We start from the raw sequence: 26336 nt of genomic DNA on the forward strand, positions 1-26336 counted from the left end.
CTTTAACCACAGATGCTTCTATAAACAAAAACCTGTTGCTGCAAAAGCACTACGTGAAAGGATAACATTAATAAGTAAAAAAGTTTGTGAAGTATCTTGAATATGTACAGAAACATGCCAAAACCCAAACAGTATATACAGGAGTTTAGTAAGAGCACAATCACCTTTTTGTGTTAAAGCAAAACTGTGAATGACCTTACAGTTTCATTTAACTAACTTACTTCTCTGTGGTTATGCTTGAATCTCACTTTGAATGTTAACTCTAAACAGCTAACCTGTTTCTTCCCTTTATCCACTTTTTTCACCTATCATTGCATGACACGCAGGGTCAGTTTTGTGCATGACACCCGCTACCAGTATTGGTAGGTTCCAAATTTCTTTATTGATCTCTCTTTTTATACTGTATATGATGTATATTCACTTGTTTCAAAAATCCTAGGTGAGATGTAGCCACTGACTAGAATTAAAGGTTCGCTTGTCCTTCTGGTTGACTTTGCAGAGTGTTTAGATTGTAGATGAAAGCCGCAGTTTAGACATGATATCACCTGCTATAACAACTACGCTGCAAAAGCATAATACCATGAATTCCAGTCTGCTTTTCAGTTTTCAAAGTTTTATTTCTCTTTATATTTTATATTGTCTAGTACTATAAAATCATAAAATACTGGAAAAAGCCAGCAAATTTCATCAGTGTTTTAAAGTTTCATAGTGGTGTGCCTATTTCTCCTTTGCTGTGTGTTAGAAAGTTTTATCAGCGTTTCCCAGAAATGCCCACTTTGATCCACAGAGGTTCTGCTGAAACTCGTGATCTGAATCTCACTCCTTTAAATATATTTGCAGCTTGAAATTAACATTTTGGGCATGCAAAGTGGAAGTACAATGCAACAGCCTCTGAACAGAAAAGTAATCTTTCTTCTATTGCTCTATCTAAAGTGATTTTATTTTTGGGTTTTGGGCCTACTCACATAAACAGTTAAAATATCAAGCCTTTAAAACGTCAAATTAATAATTCCCCCATGAAGATGCTGATTAAAATTCATTCTTAAAATGAGCAAAAGCAGTGTCTTTCACAAAATCGATCTTGCTTTTTTAGATCAAACAAAGTAGTGTATATATATCAGGATAATTATTATCATCCCTCTCCTGATTTTTGCCTCAAGCAGATGGTAATTTAACTCTGATAAAGTCGAACAGTTATGCAGTGCTAGTAGGAAAAAATGCATAAATAAGGAAGATAGCGAGTATCTAGCTTACTTCGAAATGAAGATACATGAAAATAATTTATTTTTAATTGTGTTTAAAAATTAAGATGAACATTTAATAGTTTTCTTCCCAGTGCAAACCACTGGGGTTTTTTTTAGTAGGATTTTATTTTGAATTGCTTTGTAGGTGTACTGGGGGAAAACAAATTACGCATGTAACAATCCGCAGGTAACAGGCTATTTTGGTAAAGGCCTCATTTGCACAAGTAATCTTCTTCTTGGAGACAACACTGGCATTTTCAGTGGTCCTTACTCCTTTTTTTCTGGGAATCGCCGATTGTGTTGACAACCTTCCTTTAATTGTACTTGTAATAAGCTATTTTCCCTTTTTTTTTATTTCTCCGCCACGCTTTCTCGCTTTGCACTGTGATTGCATGCCATCTGCCGGTTTAACCCATGATGATGGCTTGCCGCTCTTGATATTCACCATGCCAAAAATACCACTTCTCTTACCATAATGCTGCACCCTCCTGTTCATTGCTTCCATGGTTCCCCTCCTGAAAGTACCCATGATGCACAACGCTACGGCCGCCACTGTCTCTGCAGCAACAACTCCTGCAACAAGTGTTCCCTTCGCCGCAACAGCCACAGCAAATCAGGTTTGCTCCTTTTAAAGCTTTCTTTCACAAGATCCTGAACTCTAAATGAGTGCTGAGATTTTTATTTTAATTTTTTTTTAACAAAAAAAATTCTCACAGAGAATTTTTTTTTTATTTCTGTGTTTACCCCATCAAATTTTACTTTTATTTTTAAGTCGTTTATAGCAAGTGTTTGTGGGACAGGTTGCACTTATTTAGAGTTAACATTTGTTGCAAATAATGATGTAGCTGTGTTTTGTGTTGCGATGTTCGTACCTAATTATTGTGTAATTAACCCAGCTGGAGTTAGAATCACCGTAGTACTGGACTACTTACAAAAGTCTGTTATTAACTCCTAAGTTCAAAAGGAAGATCATCACAGAGTTCAGACATTCAGGTGTGTTAATGTAGTCTTCTCCATGAGGTGTGGAAGTGACTAATTTGTAAGCATGGAAGCTGTCAAAGAATCACAAGCAGGACAAGGCAGCTGGAAAAAAATTGAATGTTTTCTGTAAATACTAGTGATCAAAACAGCAATCAAAATATTTATGTCTATGCCTGCTTTTATTTGAGAGTCTAACCTGGGAATTATATTTCCCTAAGGAAGAACGTTGATAGAAAGAATCCCAAGGGCTATTGTCTGAGGCAGGCTAGGAAAGATGATACTTCCTCCTCTTCTTCTGCAGTTTATGTTAATGGCAGTTTTCATTTTGGTTGGGTTTTCCCTCCTCCTGTAGGACCTAATTCCCAGGGAAGACATATCTATTGCAGCCCAGAGTGTGTAGCTTTGACTCCTCTGTTGAGGTGATTCCCACCATCTCCTGATGTGCCAGGAGAGGAGTTTGCACAGCAGTTGGGCCACTCTGGCTTTTCTGTTGCTCTGGGACCATGCTCAGGCACTTCCACCTGAGATGTGTTTTCCCTCAGGTTCTGAGAGGTCAGATGGAAAAGGAAACAAGCAAATTTGCCCAGCAAAAGAAAGCAAAGGGCTATATCCCCATCATCTTTCCTTATGTTTCTCCTGGACAGACTGACAAGCTGTTGCAGACCCAGTAGAAATACTGTCCTGTTGGTTCCTTCCCCTCCACATGCCAAGGACTTGGAAAGAAATCAGTGAAAATGTTTTGCTTAATAATGTTATACTAACAAGTTTGATTTTTTTTTACTGGCATTCCCAAAACTATTGAGGTATCCCATGGAAAAATAGAAGTTGCTGCAAGAGTTTATTTTTAATAATTTAGGAAAATATACTACCTCTGAAATACATCCTACTTTCTTAAAGAAACACAAACCAGTCAATTTTCTTTTTTTTTTTTTAAGCTTCGTTTGCCAACTTTGTGAAGTTTTTGCTTCTAGCATTTTCACCAAAAGATGGTTGTTGTTTTGTGCTTACTTTTCTGAGAGCTAGCTTGTAAAAAATGCTTGGGATAAGGATGAAAATGCAGCAGGCAAATGGTGCATGACACAGTCCTTCCCAGAACAGTGTCTACAGCAGAAAATTGTTTGGTGATATCCAATGTAGTTTTGTGATCTCAAAGTGGTGACAGAGGGGCTTGAAGATGCTAAGGGACTAAGAGAAAATGGGATGGTTTGGGGAGAGGTTCAGCCAGGGACCCTCTCCAGCACAGGAATGCAGCTGGGGCAGCTCCACCACCTGCACTCCTGAGTGCCAGAGGGGCTGACTGTGGCTGAAGGTAGAATAAATACATGGATGCCTACAAAAGGACCAGTGAGCAGTATTTTTTTTTAAGTTAATGGGAACACTTTCATGCAATTACCTAGTGCCACTGAGAAGGCAAAGGTGTGCCTTAATGCTCTTCCTCATCTATCAGGATGGCAGCAGAGCCCCTTCTTTCCCAGTGCAGATTTTGTTTGCACTGGAGGATTATAGCATTTTAAATTTAACAGGAGTTGTAGGAAGTGTCTGTATTTATCTAGCTGCATATATTTGTGTGTTTATGCATGTATACATACAATTCCATGCTGAAATTAATGGATCATTCAACAGGAGGATGAGTTTTCACTTGTTTAACTTCATCCACTTGTAAGTTTGCATTTAGATCATCTGCTTTTCTAGAAGTCTGTGTTAGGGCAGGGTAAATTGCCCTGGAGGATCTTGCCTCTGTCCCTTGCCTGTGGAATGAGTGTAGGTATGTTACCAAAGCTGCACCACTGCACATGGACGAGATGAGTCCCACCTCAGGAGCTCGTTGGCTTCTGTAGCATGTGCCATCACAGTCTTCTTTTTTCTCACTCCCGTCTCTGTTTTAGTCATTGTAAGTCTTTAAAGCTACTGTAAAAAATCCATATATTTCAAAGCAGGGAAAGCAGTAGTAGTTCATTCTTCTTTATAAGAGACAAAACTCTAAGTTTTCTGTTAATTTACAACATTCTTTTACAAGATTGGAGACAAAGCTACAATGCTGGGAAAGCCCCACGGTAAGTCTGTGGCTCAAATTCTCAGTATTTCTTTAGCCCAAGCAACGTATCAGGAGCAGGTTATTAACTTGGTAATTAGCATGACTTTGTTCATGCTCATAGCATTCTTTGTGTCCTCTTGTATGGGTTTAAACTCTCCTGAGTATTTCAGAAAAGGACTTTTTTATTCCCAACCAGATAAAATTTCCTTTTCTAGTCTGTGCCACAGTGCTTTACATATCTGTGAGGTACAGTTTCCTCTTTCCAGTGTCTCTACCATACTCTTTTTGCAACCTGCAGCCTTCAGCTTGTCCCATTTCAACTCCCAGGGCTTCACCTCACAATTCTAGGCATGAAAAGAAAGTTGTAGTAGGGCTTAATAATTTATCTTAATATCATTTCGTTTAGTATTCTGACCTGGGGAAAGATTGCTGGTCTTCATGGGATTGAGTGTGGTGATCCCAGTGTCTTTAAAGCACAAGTAGTAGGAGAAAGTCAACATCCCAAAAGTTATGGAGTCTCAGCTGATGGCTAATAAAACATAGTAACTCTTTTGGGTCCAGTAAATTATTTAGTATGTGCTGTCAGCTTCTATTTTGAAAAAAAAATCACTGTGTCCCATGTCTTCTGAATATCCTTTCTTTCAGAAAATAACATGAGTAAGAGCTCAAAATACACCTCCATTGGCACACACTGTCAGTCATGCTTGGCCAGCAGCTCTGAGCATTGTGTGCTCAATTTATGGCATGAGGCACATGAGAAGATTTTGTAAATTTAAAGGCTGTGTATATCTGTGCAGGGTCACCAGTTAAGAATATATGGAAAATTTGGCATCTCTTGCTTTTCCTGACTTACAAAGGTTAGGTTTTAAAAATAATTGTCTAGCAGTGTACTTCAGAGGGGAAGAGAATTGCATTTGCTTTAATGCAATGTAAACAGGCTGCAGCAAAAGTGCTTTAGCAAACCCCATTTTACAAACTGAGATTAAAATCTTACTCTGATGATACTGGTGGTATCTCTGACGAGCTGGTGGTGTTGCTGTTCACTCAAGGCAGTGCCCCACTTACTGTAGCTGCCAGGCTGTGGTGAGAGAGAATGGAGGGGAGAGGACTTCACTTTTTCAGTGAAAGGCAGCTGGAAAGGTACCTGTCCGGGAGCATGACTGGTCAGAGGTAAAAGGCCCTTCCCTTTTCCCTTCTTCTGCCCTTCACAATTGCTCCAGCCATTCCTGCCAGGATGGGGCTTGAAGCCTCAGCTGCTTAACCCCACTTCAGCAGCAGATGCTTGATGAACTTTCAGTTCAGTTGTTTGGGGATGCTGACAGCCTTTTCTTGGAGCAAAGTTTGAAAACGTGTGAAATGATGGTGAGAAGCAGCATTAGGATGTGAGTACAGAGGGTTTGGTCTTAGCTCCCTCTAGTGCATGCATGTGGACAGAGGTACATAAAATGTCCTGCTTAAAATATTAATACAGTCTTTGTGTGTAAATATATACTTCAGAGATCTTTAAAAAAGCTTTTGTTACTCCTTCAGCTGCTGGACTAGCAATACTCAAGCAAGCAAGGAAATTGTTAGCTGCTGAGCTTCACTCACAGGCAGAATCACACAATCATTTAGGTTGGAAAAAACCTCTAAGGTCATCGAGTCAACTGTTCAACCAGCATTGCCAAGTTCACCACTAAACCATGCCCCTAAGTGCAGCAGCTACACATCTTTTAAATACCTGCAGGGATGGTGACTGCTTTGGGCACTGTTCCAGCACTTGACAACCCTTCAACAAGAAATGTTTCCTAATATCCCATCTAAACCTCCCCTGGTACAACTTGCGGCGATTTTCTCTCATCCTATCACTTGGGAGAAGAGACCAATCCCCACCTTTCTCTTCTTGTTTTGCTGTTTGCTTAGTGAGAAAATACAGGATTAGAAACTTGGGGAAAGATTAGATAGAACCTACTTGGAGGTGAGGATGTTGATGTTAATGGAAACACAGAAAAATGTTATTTCCTCCACTCTGCACACCAAAGATAGTTTAACAGAGGATAGTTTATCCCGACCTTATATGAGAGAGATGTTATTCTGACTTTTGGGGCTGAAGTTCAATTTTAAATTATGGCAAACACCTCCTTGTGGGGGCTTTAAATTTCTAAATTGGAAAGCCTCACTACTGTTCCATATATTTATATATATATATATATATATATATATATATATATGTTGATGAGTCCTACAAGGACGAGAAGGTTAAAACTCAGCCCAAAACTAAGACACTTAAGTGTTGGTGTCTAAGTGTGGGTGTCTACGTGCAAGATAAAAGTTTTAAGTACCCATTGTAGACTGTGAAGTTTATCAGCCCAGCGAGATGAAATCTGGAGAGTAGCCTAGCTTGTCCTTCAAAAGTCTCCCAGGGCTTGGTTCAGTTGCCTAAACATGTGTCTGGTGACGTTTGAGATTGTCCTAAGATAACTTTGGATGTCTAGGTTACCCAAGACATTTTCATAAGCTTGGCAGAGCAACACAGGACCTACAGACAGATTTTCACACCTACTTCTGAACTGGCAGCTGAGTGACAGGCAAGAGACATTACCCCTTAGCTCAGGTGGTACTAAAATCCCTGTGGGCACATGACCCAAGCCTGCAGCTGGTGGTCACATGAAAGAATCTCCAGGCTTTGTTGTCTTACTGACTAGGTTGTATCACCTCAGTAAGTGTGGTGGGGAACTTAAGACCCCAGCATTTCTATGTCCTAATCTGCATCCTCTGCAGAATGTTTTCATAATTCCTGGTTATTAGAGGACATTTACCAAATTCCAAACAATTCCAAGCAATGTGAGTCTTGCTCATATCACATCAGTTCAATACAGTACATGGCTTTATTTTTTGTACCAATAGAAATGGGCAGAGACCAATAGTATAAAAATAACATAATAGAGAGTGCTGCTTAAAGATGTTATTTCGTGACATTATTCTCCTGGTTATATGACCTTTTATCAAGAAGGAAATAGTAAAGAACAAATCTAAAAGAAAAATGAAATACTTAGAGCCTGTGTCTAAAAAGAAATACAAGATCAACAGGCTGGCTCATGCTAAGGCTTGTGATTATCTGGCACAGCTGCTTTAAATTATGCATCAGTGTTTGCACTGAATTAGGTGGCAATTATGCAGATATTAATTATGAAATCATTCAGTAGCCTTCAGTTCTGTCAAAATCTGTTAGAATACAATGGAGCGAAAATAAAAATAGTTATGTTCAAGTGTCACAAACAAAAGGACAATTAAAATATTTGCCCCAGGATTCAAAAACTAGTTAACATAGCGTGAAATACAAACATGCCAAACTTTTGGGATTTGGGACACCATGTGTGGTGGCTTTGTCAGGAGGGAGCAGAGCCAGGACGTGCAGCAACAGAGCACTTCTCCTTGCCAAGGTACCTGCAAAGGCAGCGCCACTCCCAAGGGAGCAGATTCTTCTCAGACCAGAACATCATGGGATACTGACTAGAGGTGATCAAAAAGCAGAAGTGCCAGCTGCTCCCTTGTGCAGATATTCCTTGGTGTCTCCAGCCTCCTCTCCGTTCTCTGTAACCCCAGGAGGCCGCCTGGCAGGGCAGAGTTGCCCATAGCACTGCTGACTAAGCTTGTACTGACTCACATTCCCTTTCTTCCTCATGGAAACCCGCTGCACTTGTAAATGGGGAGAAAAGCAGCAATATGCTGGGAAAATGAATTGAAAAATCTGGTAAATAGTAGGAAGTGGACTTTTTTTGTCGTTTAAAAGCAAGCTTTTGAGAAGGAAGGTGGGAAGTGGAAACAAATGTTATTTACATCCTTAGTGCCAACATACCAAGAACATTACAAATAAGAGCCTATGCAAAATTCATGCTACTGGTTTGAAAACCTTTAATTGCAGTTTCTTGAGGGAATGAGGTTACAGGTAGGAAAGCACTTCTGGGAATAATAAGTATCTAAACAATTTTAGTTTTGGTTGGTTTTTTTTCTGGCTGAAAGTTTTGATCTAAAAACTCCATAAAGTTCCAAGTTAAATGCTTCTATAGAAAATTCTTTTCTAACAACAGAAAGAGTGATTGGAATCTGATTTTGAAAAGTCCAGAAAAGGAGACAGAAGAACAGGTTCCATCCTCAGACACATTATCAGTTGGAATACTTTCAGGGAACCAGCTTGGAGCAGAACAGTGGTGGGCACCTAGCAAGCCCATGCAAGGACTGACCATCTTGCTTTCTACCTGCACTAGGCTTGAAAAACAAACCTAAGTGACCCTTGGTCATGAAGAATCATTTCTCTAGAGAAGATATTTAAATAGCAGTAGCTTGTCACAGTAGGAAAGGCAACCTTAAACTGCTTGCTGCTTCTTTCATGCTAGACACACAAGAATCACAAGCTTTATCTCACTCAAGTTATCTTGTCTGACACCGAATTACAGGTAAGTAGCTGTGACTCTCAGACTCAAGAAGTGAGAGTTTCCAACATTTAAGCCCACAGCAAATCTTGAACAGTGTAAAGAAAACATCCTTTGAATTGCCTTGAAACAACTGATGTTACAAAATAAGTGGCAAAACTATTTTCTAAGGCACCAGAGAAGCAAAACCAAAAAATTACCCTGGAAAATATAATGGAACTCTATTTTATTCTCATGCAAACTTAAACCAAGTTTTTGTTTTAATAATATTTTTTGGCCTCTTAACATAGCATGTTGTTTCTTTTAAAAGTCCCAGCAGGCTTGTATACAGAACTTTAGATTGCATGTTCATATACAAGAAGCCAGCAGGGAAGAAATGGAAAAATCTCTGTTCTATTTTGGGCTTTTTTAGAAATTCTCCCATCATCCCCTCTCCCTGGTATAGGACTAAAACCTGACTTCCTCTGGTATCCTGCTAGATGGCAGTGTCACACAACATCAGCAGTAAGCAAAGGCTTCATTCTTTTATATAACAAAAATCAAACCAGATTTCCCTTCCCTGTTATACAAATTTAAAGTATTGATATGATAACTTCTTTTTGTGTTCTTACTTTCAATTATTCAACAACTGATACTTTGGCAGGTGGAGTGGGGCATATATTTATTATTTAAACATAAGAAATTATTTCTGGGGTCCAGTAATTTTGTAGGGATTTGGAGGAAAATGAGTTTGTTTCATGGTTTATGCACACCCCTCCATGTGAGTATGGATTTTTCCATCATAAAATTTTAACAACACAGAGCTGTATGGAGCTCCAGATGTACTTGTCTAGGATTCTGTCCTTTAAAATAATTTCATCTGGACATCTCTAGGTGTTCCAAGTACTTTCCCTTGAATTAAACAAAGATGATATTTTTATCTTGGTGTATGATTTATTGTCTACTAGAAATCCCAGTCTTTGGCTTTAAGTGTGCAGGAGGCTGCATGGGAAGCATCTATATATTTATTTGATGCAGTCTGTTGATTGCATCTGTTGTGACTTTCAGCTGGACACAGAAATTTGCTAACTTGCCTGACTTCATTTTTCGTGCAATATTACCTGCCATGGCACACACAAGTATGTGTGTCTGTTTGTGTGAGAATAATCAGATATGAAGAAAATAAAGGAAGTGGAAAGTAGTCAAAAGTCAGGAAGATCAAGATTTCCTCAGACAAGTTAACAGTGAGTTATAACAGTGAGTTTGATAAAACTGACACAAGGTTTTATGAGTAACCTCGATGAACATAAATTTGGTACTTTTCTGTGTTTGAGTTTAGTTCTGGATGTTGTCTCTTGCTTTGAAGGGCGTCTCAACCGAAGTGCCGGGTTTTGGGAGAGGAGGGGTTTTGGAGTGGTGATAACTGTTAAGGAGCCTGCAGATGTGCCAGCTGTGCTCTGTGTGCAGTGGTGCCTTCACCTGAAAAGGATGCTGTATATGTAGTGGCAGCCTCATCTTGCACGTTGTGGGCATGCTTGGTGTCCAAAAGGAAAGTGCAATGGCTAAGGGAGGATGTCAGGGTGGAGGAGAAGTAACATCCCTGCAAGAGGAATATGGGCACTTCCATGGATAATGCACAACTTGTGCTTGGCTTTCACTCATTTGTGCTCTCTGTTTCTCTGTGCAAGCCTATTCTGGCAGTTTCTAGAATTCAAGAAGAGGAGAAAGATGACCTAAAAGTAGGAAGTGGAAAACATAGATTATTGCAGTAGCTCAGACCTGCTGGAAGTAAAATTGAGTGGCTATCCAAAGCAATCACTGTATGAGTGCTCCTAAAATACTATAGCAGTGGTTTTCTCACTTATATTAGTCTGTCTGTTGCCTCTGTAATGAGTTAAAAATAGATTTTGGTAGAATATATTAGAGTATGTTATGATCAATTTTTAGCACTGCATTATTTATTACTTTAAAGAAGAATAAATAAAGCCAGATTGCTTTCATTTCTAAACGAACTACTTCTCTGTTTCTCCAGAGTGAATAAATGCTTATTAAGTTGAACTTAAATTTTGTACATTATTACTTGGGTAAATACCTATTAAAGTTCATAAGCAAGCTAAGGAGTTGGCAGCACAAGTGGCTTTAGTCTCTTCTTTCAGGACCTTGTGGCAATTAAATGAGAAAAATTATGCTGCTGAACCCTTGAACCCGTTGGGATCCCATAATTGCCTTGAACTTTTTTTTTATATTGTCATGAAGAGCTGGATTCAGACACGATCTTTGTCAGCTTTATGACACCCTAATGGCCAACAGCTTGTGCCTGATGGCATGAAAATGTGCAAACAGATGTGTCCACTTCAGCATGGACATCTGACCCTCAGCCATTTCTAGAGGCATTGTCAACATTGGGACAGGCAAAACTGGGCACACTCAGGGAAGAAAAGAGAGGATGGAGCAGAGCACCAGAATTACCATGTGAGGGAATGGGCTGTGAGAAGGTCAAGGAAATAGAACCTTCAGCCCTCATGAGACACCTGATGCCTCCATATTAGGCCCAGGCAGCCATCTGTGGCTCAGACATCTCACTCACTATTTTCAAATCAGAGATCACCTTATTGATGGGCAAAGTACACAAATATATTGGGGTTGCACTGGATTAATGGAAAAGCAATAAGATAAAATCCTTGTTCAGCCCGGGATTGAGGAGAGAACCATGGTTAGTGAATAAAACAAAGCACATATTCATTAAATTATAATATGCTGGAAATGAGAAACAGGTTTCAGGGGAGAAGGAGTAGCAAAGGAAAAAGTCCAGGCTGCATTTAATGCAAGCAGGAGTTGAAGCTGGATCAGCTGTCAGCGGTCAAGACAGGGGCAAAACCAATCCCATGGGACAGTGTTGGTGGGAGGCCTGGTGTGGGCAAGTGGAGTGTTTGGGATGGTGCTCCATGGAGGTGGTGCTGCACAATCTGTGGGGAAAATGAGGTGGAAAAAGCCCATCTGTTAGACTATGTAAAAATTAAATAAGACCGGGCATAACTGATACAATAGAGATTACTTTCAGTAAGTGTCTGAACATTTACTCATCTTTTTCCACTACTAATTAAAAAAAATTTTAAAAAGAAGTTGTTTATTTTGAAGAAAAGGAGCAAGGCACATACCACAAGAGAACATTCTAAGAGAAAATGAAAAATAAAGACATGGAGGCATTTCCCAAAGGCATGGGGAAATATAAATAGTCTTGGGTTCCTTGTCATAGGGAAGAAATACTTGGTGTTACTTTTATTTTTAGAAAGAGGGAGAAGTTATGAGACAGCCTGATATGAGCCGGCTGTCTGAAAATATCTGTCATTTTTAATGTATACCCCAGATATATCTGACCAGTCTGCTACTCATGTGAAAAACATGAAAACAGAACATGTCTCTGTGGAAGGGTTCATCTATCCTGATGCAGGTGTCCAAAAGTTAAATACCTTGGTGCAAACTGCTCACCACAGACTCTTTCATTTGGTGGAGGGCAAAAAAGCATCATGAGTTGGTAATCTGTCTCATGCTAAAATAAGTTGCCTGAGGTAGCCTAGGAAGATGTAAAATGGGTGACTGGCTGAGGCATTCGTGTCTGAAATGCTCTGAGATAAATCTTGTTTACAAGAAACTCATATTACTACATTGCTTTCAAAATGGAAGGCTGAGCAGACCAGAATGTTTGCTATGTACAAGTTAATTTTTGGAGGGTAAATGCTTTGCAATGTAGAGATCAAATACAATCTTAACATCTTATTAAAATATATTAGGGCTTATAAAGCACATTGTATTTTGGAGTAATAATTTCAAAACTTCTGAAAAAGAAACATGTCATTGGTAGATGCAAAGTCATGTTTTCCAGCTGATCCACAATGACAGGTCTTTAGTTGAACAAGAGTTCATGTACACTGAATTAATGCAGAATGGTAAATTTTCTGTATTCATCATTATATAATAAATTTGGGAAATGAATTTAAGTCAGAGACTATAAAGAAGCTTTGTGAATTGTAGCTTCAGAACAGAAATCTCAAACCAAACAGTGTTCTTGTAATTCCTACAACCTAGTCATGATTCTCTGTATTTTGGTCAATTACATGAACTGTATCAAGTAAAGCAGTAACCTGGGTGTCAGAAAAGAATTTACAAAAATGAAATTTCTACTTTAATTTAAAAGACTTTCAATTTTACTTTTTAAGTCTTGAGACAATAACTGATCACAGCCACCTTTGCCAGGTCTGAGTAACTCCCAAATCGATTTATCTGCACGAGTAGTTGGTGAGAAGCAGAAACCATTGTCAGCAACATCTCTCTCGGTTGTCATTCCCCTGGATGACACTGCAGAACTGTATCACCCTTAAGAGCAAACCCTGAATTTTGGGATGTTCTGTGTTGCACAAGGGGCTTAATGACCACTATGATCACTCAGACGTCCTGAAGGTAAAGGTCTAAAAGAGCCATGCTCTGGTAGGAAAGAAAGTCTTGACATTTAGGAGCTGAAAATGTCACCTCTAAAGAGCTGGAAAATTTTGAGGAGCGAATTTAGAAAGTAGTTTGCAGAAATTTAGGTTCACTCGTTGTGTTACTAGTTTCAGTGAGGTCTGCTAACTATCATTAGCACAGTGTGAATAATTTTAATCTAAAGGGTAGACAGCCTTCTGCCACTTCAAATGGGTACCAAGCAAGAAGATGATGGAGAGATCAGATAAAGGTATCTGATTACCTCCAAAAGGTGCCCTTTTCTCTTATTAAATCTTCTGTGAGGTACTACTCAAGAATCTATGTGCCAGGCCACTCTGCTTATGCTAGAAATAGTCTTCTTATTAGATCTTTTACTGCAGCAGCAGTGTTTTCTGGCATGTCCATATCCACACCTGTGCATCTTATCCATACAGAGCATGAGAAAATGGCTTCCCATGCTTGACCCGTAGACCTTTGTACATGGGACAATGCACACTCATTGTAGTCTTGTTCTTCAGGGTTTTTTCTTATATATAATATGGTAAAAGTGTCATGTCATTACATCCTGTTGCTATGAAGTATAATGTTATAATAGTATCAGAGCAAATACAACAAGTCATATATATGTGCATTTGAGATGTAATTCTTCAAAGAGCAGTGAACATGAAGGTGGCTGGACGTATTTACAAGTAACAAGGGAGTGCAGACTCCATAGAAAGTGTTTGCAGAAATGTTCCTTCTCCAGTACAGCTTCTCCTTTTTCAGCATGCAAATGATGGAGCAATTAGCAGCGATGCAGATTTAGATAACCTCTGCCTTCCATCACAGTTTATTACTTCATTTGTAAATTAAACAGGAGAGGTTCACAGTGTGTTTTCCATGTAAAGTAGTTTAGAATTTTTTGTTTCTCTGTCAGACACAGTGAAAAAAAAACAGTGGCAGAAGCTGATGCCTGTGTATGTAGCTGTGGCAGAGTTGTGATATCTTTTGAGAAATAGGGTGTGAACATATAATTAGAGGCTACAGGAGACGTTTTGCACTTTGTGGCTGAGGTTTCAAAAGAAATGGAGCTCCTCATTTCTGCGGCTCTGCACTGGAGAAGCTTGTTCTGAAGGAGACACTTGAGGGTTTTTTCCTGGGAGGACTCCTACGTGTACTAGAAATAGCCGGATGCAACATGCCCTAGTTACGGCCCATGTACAAGGGGCGGCACATCGAGGACGATGTGGTGGGAGCAAGCCAGCGCCACAGCCACTGGCAGCAGGAGAGGCATGGCAGCGACAGCTCCAGCTGCTCCTCTGGCACCTGCAACCCATAAACAGCACTTGCTTGCACAGAAAAGGAAAGCGTTTACATTGTCTTCGCTGTTTTCCTGAGTTTGACAGGAGGAGAGAAAAAGTGGGAATAGGGATATGGCAATGAAGTCCTTACCTTGGGCTTTGCCTCTTACCAGGGCAGGGAAGAGAAGGGGTCCCTGCTCTTTCACATTGCCCAGGACCCCTCTGTCCTGCCTGGCACACAGCAGGATGAGTGGCACTTGGGTTAATCACAATGCCAGGAACAGTCCTAGCATTTTCCCAATAACAGCGTGAGATTGGGCCCTCTGCCTTGTCTGTCACACACTTTGGGGGAATTGTGAACTGGTCTTATAGGACTGTTTGACCAAAGTAATCTTGGCACGAGGGGCAGTTACCTGTCTCCCTGTAGCGTGAGGAAAAAAAGCTATAGAAAAATGCAAGTTTATCCCCTCAAAGGTTGGCAGATGATGTAGTCAGCTGCAGTGTCTGAAATTCTGGGATTTTACTGAGTAAAAAACTTACTGAGTAAGTTTTGGGTTACGTCCCATTAAGTGAGACCTTAGGATCCTTTAAATACACTTATGTGATTATGGCTAACCCAGTATAGCTAAAGCTGCTTTATTAATTACATTGACATGTTGGGTTGTAACATGCTAAAAATACCAGTGCTGAAAATCTTGGTCATTTCTTTTTTTCAGCACGGCTGTGTCCTTTATACGTATCATCAAATCACATGCTGGAGCTGGACCAGGGTTATCACAGACAGGGCTTCATTATTTGAGCAAAGGCATTTCTTTGTTATTTCAAAAGGAAACAGAAGATAGGCGATAAGCTAACAAACTCACAATGGGTGGAAGTTCATTAAAAATATATGTCCTTGTTGTGTGCATGATGTATTTAGATGTTAAGTCATTTGGAGCAGCAGGTGTTTGTACAGTGTCATTACAATGGGGCCTCACGTGTCACCAGAATTCCAGAGCTGATGGCAATCAAAGACGGCTTTTTGGCTTGCTGGCAAGGTCGTTGAGGTCAGGGAGATGGTGCTTGTGTACAGAGAGCAAGGCAGTGCAACTGTGAGGGGCAGTGGGGGTGATGGGCAGGGGACTGGGATGAGTGCCTGCCACGCAGAGCTGAGCGTGTTTCTTTTTGGTGATGTGTATGTCAGAGGTAGTATGTTGCTGAAGTTACTTTCCAAACACCCTTTTTTCCCTCCCTTTTAATATAAATATTGCATTAAGCAGTGGTCTAGCTTCATAATACACAAATAGGTCCAAGTGCTGTCTTGACTGTTTTGCATACCACCTGCAAATACAGCTTAAAAATATGCCAAGTGCCAGATGAAACAGGAAGAGCAGGCAATACACTCTTAATTCCTTGACTCATGCTTAAGTCTGGAGCACAGGATAGCAATGGCGTGATAAAATATCACACCCTGCCTTTTGATATCACTTTCACCGACAGCCATTTCAGACAGGTGATGGAAATCTGAACCATTTTCCAAAACTGCGAGCAGGCAGAGTTGGTTACTAAGCACATTGTGCCTTTAACCTTCACAATATTGGAAGCACGAGTAAAATGCACCTGTAAAATGATTGCTTCACCCCATTTGAGACACCCTGAATGTAAAGCAGCAAGGTTAGTGACTAGTTAGGTGTACAGATATACCACTAAGGTAATTCCCCTAGAATCCTTGCCATAAGGAAGCGTGAGAAAACCTCTCAAGTTCACTGATCTGCAGTTAATTTTTTTAGGGAATTAGCAGCTGCTGGAATTGCGTTGAAAAGCCACTTTTGCTTCGTGAAAACACCCAGCCCGGTACATCATTTTGCTTGTTAGTGGCAAGGAGCCCTGCCTCCACTGTTTGCCCTGGTCATTCCTGACTTTCTGGGAGCAACGGATGCACTTTGAGCTCCTCCGGGAGGTGCAGGGCTTCCACCTCAACTGATAGGCTGGGTGCTGAGGATTCAGCACTGGATTCAGCACTGCCCTGCAGTATTTTCACACATAAAGTACCCCCTCTGCGTACTCTCATGCACACGAAGACCTGTGTGCAGGGGAAGACAACCAGGTGTGTGAGACACAAACGCCTCCAGGCAGCCTGAGGACACGGGACGCTGTCCTGCATGGGATGCTGTCCCACATGGGCTCTGTCCCACTCGGGATGCTGTCCCACACAGGATGCTATCCCACAGGGGATGCTGTCCTGTGTGAGCTCAGTTAGGCCAGCGCCGGCCGTCTGGGCGCACTGCTCTCCCCGCGTCACCTAAAAGCGCGATCACGCTTTCCCTTTCTCCCAACAGATAATCCTGAAATAGCCGGCAGGAGCGGAACCGAGTGTCACGAAGCCTCCCTGCGGACGGCCAAGCACGGCTACTGTACATACTACCCCGTCTCCTCCTCTCTAGAGTTGCCACAAACTGCATGCTAAGTCAAGAATTTGTTCTTATGGACAAATCAAAAACTCAAAAAAGCTAGTGCTGCTATGTCATATATGAATATTAAATATGGTATGCTTACTATACTCCAACCTAAAATAGTTAACTACCTGATACCAGCTGTGATGTTTCAAGACATAAAGGATAACATTTAGTTTTAAAGATTTTCTAAGCATAGTTTAATTATTGCAAATATTGTCGTTTCTCCATAACTACACCTAACGGAAATGGTCCAGATCAGTCAGTCTCGTGAGATTCCATGTTTGTGAATCTTTCGAGCTCAGCAATAATTGAGTTGCATTGGCTAAAAACTTTCCCCAGTTGCAGGTTTAATTTTCACCCAAACTATGATTCGGGGTTTTCTTCTCAATAAAAAAAAAAAAAAATCTTGGTTTTGCTCCCTTGGTGAGTTGACTCCAAGACAGAGGAAGTGAAACACAGCCCGGTGTCCTGCACATCATCCTGCCAATCTGATATTTTTAGCCAGAAGTCCAAAGTAAAGCACAAAGTCTTTAGATGCACATGGTTGGTGTTTGACTTGTATGGAGAAGTTGCATTTGAATCATAGCAGAATAGCAGAAGAAAATTTTTAAAATTTTGCACAGTATGAACTTCATACCCCTTTCAATCCCCAAAAGAACAAAGTCTTGAGAATATTATTTTACGACTATATTTATAATGTTTTTAAAATAGACTTTGCAGAAGTGCCTAAATTTTTCACATCAGACTTGATGAAAGTGAGCCTGATGCCAACAGTCAAATCTCACCGGACGTGAATAATCTTTGAAACTCATAGTCAGGTTACCAAAAAGATCCAAGCTGTTAAGAAGTAATTTCTAGAAGTGTAAAATCAAACAAAACAAGACCAAACTAACGAAAGAAAAGGCAAAAAAGAAGGCTGTAGATGAAGAGATTGTATGATACTCTAATTTAATTAAAATTCAGTTGAGTCACTGAAACTTCATAGGTGACTTTAATCTAGGCTATTAACTGAACACTAAGAATGTAGAATGAGATTCAGTTTAATAAATCATTACTGTATTTGCATTTTTTTAATTGGATTATAAGATTGTAACCAGATTAGAGTGGAGAAAAAATAGTTCTTTTGTTTTCCTTTAAAAACATATTTTATGTCACAAAAGTATGAAGATATCTTTAATACAATTATATACATGTTATATATACATACATACATATATATGGATGAAGCAGATTTTAATGTTGTTTACTTTTTTAAATACTTTGTTGATTTACAAGGTAATTATATATGTATAATTAAAATTTCATTTGTTTGATTTGAGATTTGTTTCAAGCACTATTGTACCAAATATTTCATATTTCACATTTTATATGTTGCACATGTATCACATAAATGACATAGTTTTTAAATTATTGTTTAAAAAAACAAGACAGCTGTTATAAGTGGATATTATGTATAATTGTTTGCAGCATAAGTTTTCTATGTGGACATTACTAGTGATTGCAGTATTTTAACTTAACCTCTTCAGATTGATTGTAAACTATTTTAAACTTTGGCAGTACTGCCTGTTCTGAACGACTGAAGGCACTAACCATGTTATTATTTGTCTAGGAAATTATTTTCCAGGCTAAATCTTGTTTGTCCGATGTCTAATTACTATCTATTTATATATAAAGCTGGAGATTTGATCATCCGAAAGAAAGAAAAAAATTACAATTCGGTTGTAAAATTAACATAGTGCTTGTAACGTTGCGTTAGTTTAATTTGTGGGAAAATAATGTATCTTAACTTGTTACTTTAGAAGTTAAGGTATCACCATTATATACTATTAAAACACTAATATTTGTAGACTTTCTCAGTCATTATAACTAGGTAGTTGACACTGCAACTTGCCTATATCTGTCAAAGTTGTTTTTATTTTTTTATAATAGTTAATTTAGGCATTTGGGTAGCTTATTGTATAATACTAAATGGTAAATTATCCATGTTTAAATATTTTATGTAGATAACTCTTCAAGACATCGTTTTGTGTGAACTTTTTATGTTTCAAAATTACTGTTATTCTATGTTTTTTACAATTAATCCAATATTACTATTTTTTGCCCATGGATGACGAAGCTTCAGATACATCAGGTCTTTCATCCAGATAAACTGACAGACAAAAAGAGAAAATGTATTTTTAATAAGAGATCCACTTTCCGACTTTATGACTTTGTAATATTCCTGAAAACTGTACAAGTACAAACCTATGCTAACAGTAAGGAGGCAATTACAGAAATGTGCAAATACGTGTACAACAGATTCTGCATTTTATTTATTTATAAAGTAATTTTATAGACTATTTCAAAATTTGGGAAGATCTAAAACTATTTTTCTGTATAAATATTATTTGCCAAAACTTTGTTTATATTTTAAAAAAAAGTCTAATGAAAATGATTAAATTTTAAATGCTTTGTTTAATTAAAGTAATACAACAAGAAATATAACCCCCTAAAAGAACCATGAGATGGGCCAACACGGAGACAGTGAATACTGTAGCTGGGACATGGTTTCAAGCAACTTGAGATGTCTCAGTGCTTATTTTCTTCAAAGGATACAGCACCTCACCAAAATACCTTTTTGTTTGCCTCTCTCATCCAGCATAATTGACGACACGTACAATGAATATTTCGGTAACAGTTAAAAGAAACCCCTCCATTCACTCTTTTCCAGCATATATAATTACTAGTGGTCTGTTAAATAGCCATTCGATTTCTGTTGTGACGTTAAATTCATTCACCCAATGTACAACCACTGAAATAAAAAGAAGCATTTTAAAATGAGAGCGGAGTCGGAGCGATCCTTTCTTGTGGTGGCGTGCTCTGGGAAGAGGGACCTGGAGTAACAAAAAATAGCCTAAAGAAGGTGGGGGAATCTTTTTTTTTTTAATTTTATTTTTTCCTTAATTGCTTCTTCTTAAGGTAGCAGATCCGTTAGTGCAGTCCCCAGGTGCAGGACGTGCAGATGCTGTGTGAGGAAGCCCATGCCCTTCTCCTGCCGAGGATGCAGCCTCCAGCAGCCATCCCCAGCCCTTCCCGCCCACCCGTGCATGCCGGGCTGCAGGCAGGTACTGGTTATCCCAGGGGTGTGGCTCGCAATTGCCTGACCATTGTGGGAATTTTTGGTGGCACATCCTTTGCATCTTCTTTTCTTTCCTACATCTTGAAGAGTGTTACACCAACAAATAATCCCTGTTATCTACTAGTTCCTCTGGAAAGAGCAGTATCACAGAGTTGTGTGCCCACTGGCAGAGATTGCATGGCAAGCTAGTGACAGAGGAGGGATTAAAACCTCTGGCTAGCAGCTCCGTGGTTTCTTCACGCTGCCTTCTCTGATTTATTTTTTTAAATGCTTTTAAAGAAAGGAAATATAGTTCCTGCAGAATCAAAATGAGTTTGTGTCATAAAATTGTCTACACTTACGCAGCACAGGGCTGGTTTGAAAGGAGCCCAGAGTCACAAGTGATGTGGAAAACCACCAGGTCAACCAGTCTATTTGGATGTATCACATATGCACTGAGCCAGAAGCCTGCTGAGAACGAGTGTGTGGGATGGAGAGGAGAAACAGGGTGACTTGCAGGGACAGGGAAGGACTGGAGCATTAGAGGGCTGCAAGGGCATTGTAGAGCAAAAGCAACAAATTATTAAAATTCAACTCCTAATGATTCAGGGGCGAGAAGCTTGTTTGTTGACACTTTCTTATGTTAAACCCCACCCTGGACAGTTGTCAGCTGCCAAGAAGGGTCAGGACATGCCACTTTTCTTGTCTAAAAGCTGCTTTGTTTCTTGTCGACTTTGACACTTCTTGGCATTGGAGAAATGCTCATGGAAGCTGTGAGTTTTCAGGTGCCACAGCAAACCCAGTGTCTGTGTCCACATGCAGAGCATACCCCCTTCAGATAACATCAGCATTTCCAAAATGAAGCAAGTTACTCCGAGAGAAGAGCCTTTAGATACCTTTGGTTTTTCCCCCTGCCATGCACATGTTCGTGGACAGTCTGTGGCCACTGCTGTGGCCCTCATGTCAGGCCAAGGGCTGCAGCAGTGTACCACACATCTCCCCCGGCCCCACGTGGGGTACCCATGGCCATAAGACTTATTCTTTATGTTTTGCTTGGTTGCCAGTTCAAAAGTCTCAAGTAATCTGAGCACTGGGGTGTTTTTGCAGTCCACTGGAATTAAAAGCATGAAACAAAAGGGGGTGTGACATTTGTGGGATCAGAGCCTGCTGGGATAGTTTTGCATGTTTGTATACAGCAAAGGAAGCCAAAACTGGTTGAACCTTGTTCATGCTGCACTTTGGGACTCACTCTTGAGCAAGTTACTTAAACAGCAACTGGGTTTTCTTTCAGAAAGAGTTGTTTCACTCCAGAAGAGAGCCCAGGAACAACCCATTTCTGTACTGTGAGTGATAATAGATAAAAGGACTTGTGAGCAAGGCTGCTCAACAGTGCAGGCATTGAATCTCCTGCTACTGACATTTATTGCAGGAATTCATGGGACCAAAAAAATTACTTCGCCTGGAATTGCTGAACACCTTCCTTGGTATCTGTACAGTCATCTGAGCACACCATGCTCTTTATGCCTGCAATCAGTTCTCTAGCCAAGCCTTTTGTCCAGTAGCCTGCCTTTTTAATGTCATATAATTGACAGTTCTGGAAGCTTTTTTACATGGGTCAAGATGATTTTTAGTGCTGGAGTGGGTGTGTGTGAGAGCAAAATCACCTCAGGTGTTGCATTATTGCTGGTATGTGATGTATTCAAGCATATAGGTATGGAATAGGTAGTTTGATTATCTGTGAATGGATAAATTCTGGAAATGCATTCTAAATTGTTATTCTTCTAATTCTGTAAATTATAGAAACCACAGAAATTGTAGAAAATAAATTGCATGTTTAGTTACATGAAAATACCTTCTGCTGTAATAGTGGAAAATATGCAGCACTAAGAAATGTGAAAGGAAGGTATTGGTGTGAGCTGTTTATTCAATGCTGGGTTGCAGTTGCATTATTTCTATCAAGGCTTCTTGCAATGTGAGGAAGACACTTGGCTTTATGATTTAGGAAAATCACTACAGGAAAGACGCCCTGCTCCACTCATCTTCAAAGGGCTGGATTTGGATACCACTTTTAAGGAAAACAAATTCTGGTGAGTGTCTTCCTTAGTCTTGTCACAAAACAGTCAAGGTGTGGCCTGTATGGTTCCTCAGAGGGCCACCAGACCAAAGAGATGCCAGGATGTGGAGGTGGCGAGGGTGACCACAGTGGTGTGAGGTTCACCTTGTAGGAACAGCCCCCAGGGATGGTCATGCAGGTGCTGCCTGTGCTAAACCTGAGCTGTGTTTGCATTTGCCATGACTGCCTCTCCTTTTCACTCAGGGCTAGGAGGAAGTGCTTTTACTTCCTTGTTTTATGGCTGTAGCCACAGCACTGAATGCCAGTGGAGCACATCCAAAGATGCCAACGTTGGTAGCTGACAGCACAGCTCAGGACTGCAAGTGGACAAGTTTATCACGTTTGGAAAACTGCTAGAGTGGGATCCAGCTTTCTGTAGCTCTGGAGTCTCAAATGAGACACTGTAGAGTACCCACTTGGCCTAAAGCTGCTGCCATAGAGGAGCACAGGTCTGGGTGAGTATGTTAAGTCTGCCAGCCCCCTGCAAGTGTCTCAGATACTCTACAACACCTTAGATTAGTTTAGTCAATGAATCCCACCTGTTTTCACAATGGACAATGGTTTTGATGGCTTTTAAAACACCCATCATGCACAAGAAATCACAAAATCATGAGATCGACTGAAATGGTCTGATAGTTAAAAATCCAGATCTTCTCTGTAGGTGTTTGGAGAATGTTCAGCTTGTGTATTTAATCTTTTTCTCTCCTACTATGGTACCCAGAAATGTTTCTCGAGTCACCTAACGTGTTCCTGTGCTCACAGATGTAAAGCTAGAGAGTAGTTCATAAAATTCTTGAGAAACTCATGAAAACTGACAACAGGAATTCAGGCAGTTCTTGTGTCTTACCATGTTGTAGGGAGGAGTGACAAAATACGGTAACCCTTTAGGATGTGATACGATTTCTTCAGACTTAACTTCCACATGGACTTTATTCAATTATTATGCCAATGAAGGTGTAATGTTGTCAGTACAACATAGGCTGAGTTCAGTTGCAATGGGATGGACTGTCCCTGTAAGCAAATTGTTCTGTTTAATGTGTGAAATGACTGTACCCTACTCTATCCAAATTAGTTATATTGCTTTAATTTCTCTAAGTCTTGATACCAAGCTGTCCTTGGACGGGTATTGGTGGAGCCTACACTTTCATCTCTACAATTTCATTTCAGGATAAATGATGGTGAAAGGCAAGAGTCCCGTTTTGTGTCCTTCCTCAAACCAGATGGGCTCAAAAGAAAAGCTACATAAGCAAGTAAAAGTAAAAAGAGAACTCCCATGGAAAAAAAGTGGTCAGCCTTAAGCAGATTTCAATAGACTTTCTAACTACAGAGTAGGATAAAAAGTGTTCTCCTTTTCTATTGACCTTAAAAGTGGCTACTTTATACCCATTCCAGAGGAAATAAATGAGGTTGAACTCTTCTAATAGAAAATCAATGCACTCCTCCATGAGTGTGAACTTTGCAGGAGCAATCTGGACTGGACGAAGTCCCTGGGCTGATGGTACTGCCCATTTTTCTGCTGTTACCATTCCTCCTTGGAATCCATGGTAAGTGCTTCTGGGAAGCAGTAGAAGCATGCTTGCATCTCCTGCTGTGACACGGGAATTCTTTTAGTTCCTTTTAATTAGATCGAGAGGCTGAACTTCTTCAAGTCCAGTTCTATCCGGAGTTGCAGGTATGTAGGGAAACTTTTGTTAGGTGTTTTTCTCACCAACTTACTTGTTAAATCAATTGCTCTGGGGTCGCCAACATAAGGAGGACATTCCCCTGGAATGAGTCCAGGGAAGGGCCACGAAAATGATCAGAGGGCTGGGGCACCTCTCCTGTGAAGGCAGGCTGAAACAGTTGGGGTAATTATTGGCAGAAGAGAAGGCTCCAGGGAGACCTTAGAGCACCTTTCCATAAGAAAGATGGGGAGAGACATTTTAGCAGGGCCTGTTGTGATAGGACAAGGGATAATGGTTTTAAACTAAAAGAGGGTAGATTTAGATTAGATATAAAACAGATTGCTGGGTTTTTTACAATGAGGGTGAGGAAAACCTTGGAGAGGTTGCCCTGAGAAGTTATAGATGCCCTATCCCTGGAAACATTCAAGGCCAGATTGGACAGGGCTCTGAGAAACCTGGTTGAGTTGATGTCTCTGCCCATAGTAGGGGGTTGGACTAGATGACATCAAAAGATTCCCTCCCAGCCCAAACCATTCTATCACTCTCTACAAAGAGCCTATAAAGCAAATGAAACCAAATTAAATCCAATTGTCAGCCAGCTCAGCACTTTCTTACTTGCAGCCACTCTATTTGCCAGATGTGGCACAGTATGGATTGCCTGAACAGTGACAATAGTTTCTTCCTGAACATCCTCTTCTGTATGCAGGTAGAACAAAAACATGCTTTTACCACACAAAATTCAGGCTTTTTGCATTCAGCCCCAGGCTTCTTATATAAGCAAGTGGAGAGTGACTGAGGCTTTCTTCTGAAGCCTTTCCAGCCCTGCTGCCTACAGACATGCCTAGTGAGACCCCTCCTCCATCAAGCTGGGGCACACAGCAGGGCGCTGTGCATTCCCAGTCCTGCCTCCAGCTCCTCCGTGCTCTGGCTTTCACCTGAGCTTCTCTTCTAAGCATATATGCACCATGGAACCCCATGCCACCTGCTGGCTTCCGTGCCTTTATTTTTGTCTGAGGGTGGTTGTTTTTTCAAAGCGTCTTGTTCCCCTTCCCTTCCTTTGACTCTAGAGATGATGTAGGCTTTCACAGCATCGTGTGGTCGGGGAGCACGCTGTGGTCCTGGCACCACTGCAGGACTGTAATGGGTGCAATGAGCTGATTTATCTTGAGCACACTGCCTGAAAGTTGTGGAGATGATTTAAGTGAGCTGTTCCTCAGCAATCAAACACCTTTCCCCACCATTACACTTGCACATTAATGTGAATCCTTTACTGTTTTGAGAAATTTCAGGGGGGAAATGTCCTTTCACTACTTAAGGAGAAGCATTAGCCAGTTCTGTCTTAATTCATGCACAGAGGCTTTCATCTTCACCCACTTGATTCTGCTGGCCTTCCTTAAGAGACCCTTGGATGCAAATTATGGGCCATGCTGTTCTTGACCATACAGAGAAATTCCTTGCAAGGTTATGGAAGCCTTTGTGAGTCAGTTCCCGTGGAATTGACCAAATGAACTTAATTTTCATAACGAAAGCAGGAAACCACAACAGTCTGAGCATTTAAAGCATCATTTAATAACAGATTTGTTTTGCATGGAAGGTAAAGTGGTGTAAGCCTTCCTGGAGAGGATTTGACTTCCATGCAGGCAATGTCCCCTCTGCTCTGTCCAACATTTTATGGTCAGGAAGAAGACAAATGGAGCAGGCTGACTGCAAACCAATCTCCACCTCAACAGCAGAAGCAGCTCTCTGCTTACTATTATTTGGCCAGAGAAGTCTTCCAGTCTTTCCCAGTGAATGCTGTCCACGGGAAAGGTTTTGATGAGAGCTCCTTGGTTATGATGGAAACCGCATGGAAAGCAGAAGTTGCAAAGTGGTGAGAAGCCAGTTGGTGGAAACCAAGTGCAGCATAATGATTCTCTTATCTGTGTTTCACCTCTATCAAATGTTCACTCTAAAAGGCACTCCACCTTCCATCTTGGTGAAAAGGACTTCCTTTTAGACCTAGCATTTGGGAGTTTTACATCCTTTCTTATTTGTTTCCTCTCCCTTTGTTTTAATTTTAGCTAATGCAGATGATCTGATGCGATATGAGATCAGTCTTTGGGCTTTGGTGAATGCAGCAGATAATTATTCCTGAAGAGGAATGTATCAGAGGAACTGCTTTCAAATCCAAGTTTCCTGAGTAATATAATTATTCCTATTTAAATAAAGGACTCCAGCACTTCTACTCAGCAGCACCTCTCTATACAAACTGAGGGTTGTTCCCTCTTGACACAGCTTTTTCTGCTCTTCTCAGAAAATTACTCCATTAAAACCAAACATTAGTCTACCAAAGTGCCTAAAATCAATGATCATTTTATATTCAATAGAATCCTTACTTTCTAAAAAAATACACAATGAAACTGCTATATTTTCCTTCCCCTTATTGTTACTATTATTACCTCATGAATGCTCCAGAGAGAAACAGCTGAATCTCCTTTAATTTTCAGCTTCTAAGACTTAGCTGGATGTGGCTTCATGCTCTAAGAGTCTATAGACTCAAGCCAATTTGCAATAAAACTAATAAAGAAAATGGCCCTGATAAGATGTGGCATTTGCAGAACTTGAATTTAGTTTGCTC

At 40.3% G+C, this 26336-nt stretch overlaps 1 protein-coding gene across 11 annotated transcripts in view; it reads left to right on the top strand.

The window, feature by feature from the left end:
* Positions 1-19665, top strand: part of MBNL2 (muscleblind like splicing regulator 2) — a 105910-nt gene extending 86245 nt beyond the window's left edge. For 3 of the 11 annotated variants that reach the window (XM_088159828.1, XM_088159832.1, XM_088159831.1), the window contains 2 exons: positions 327-362; positions 16729-17002. In XM_088159828.1, coding sequence (XP_088015954.1) covers positions 327-362; positions 16729-16856 — 164 coding nt within the window. In that variant the 3' untranslated portion in view covers positions 16857-17002. Of the gene's footprint in view, positions 1-326; positions 363-1766; positions 1862-16728 lie in introns of all 11 variants that reach the window. The other 8 variants (XM_014873391.2, XM_014873382.2, XM_088159834.1 and 5 more) reach the window with 6 other exon arrangements.
* Positions 19666-26336: the final 6671 nt, after the last annotated feature.

The sequence above is a fragment of the Sturnus vulgaris genome, chromosome 2, assembly GCF_052056855.1.
Source record: "Sturnus vulgaris isolate bStuVul1 chromosome 2, bStuVul1.hap1, whole genome shotgun sequence".
NCBI lineage: Eukaryota > Metazoa > Chordata > Aves > Passeriformes > Sturnidae > Sturnus > Sturnus vulgaris.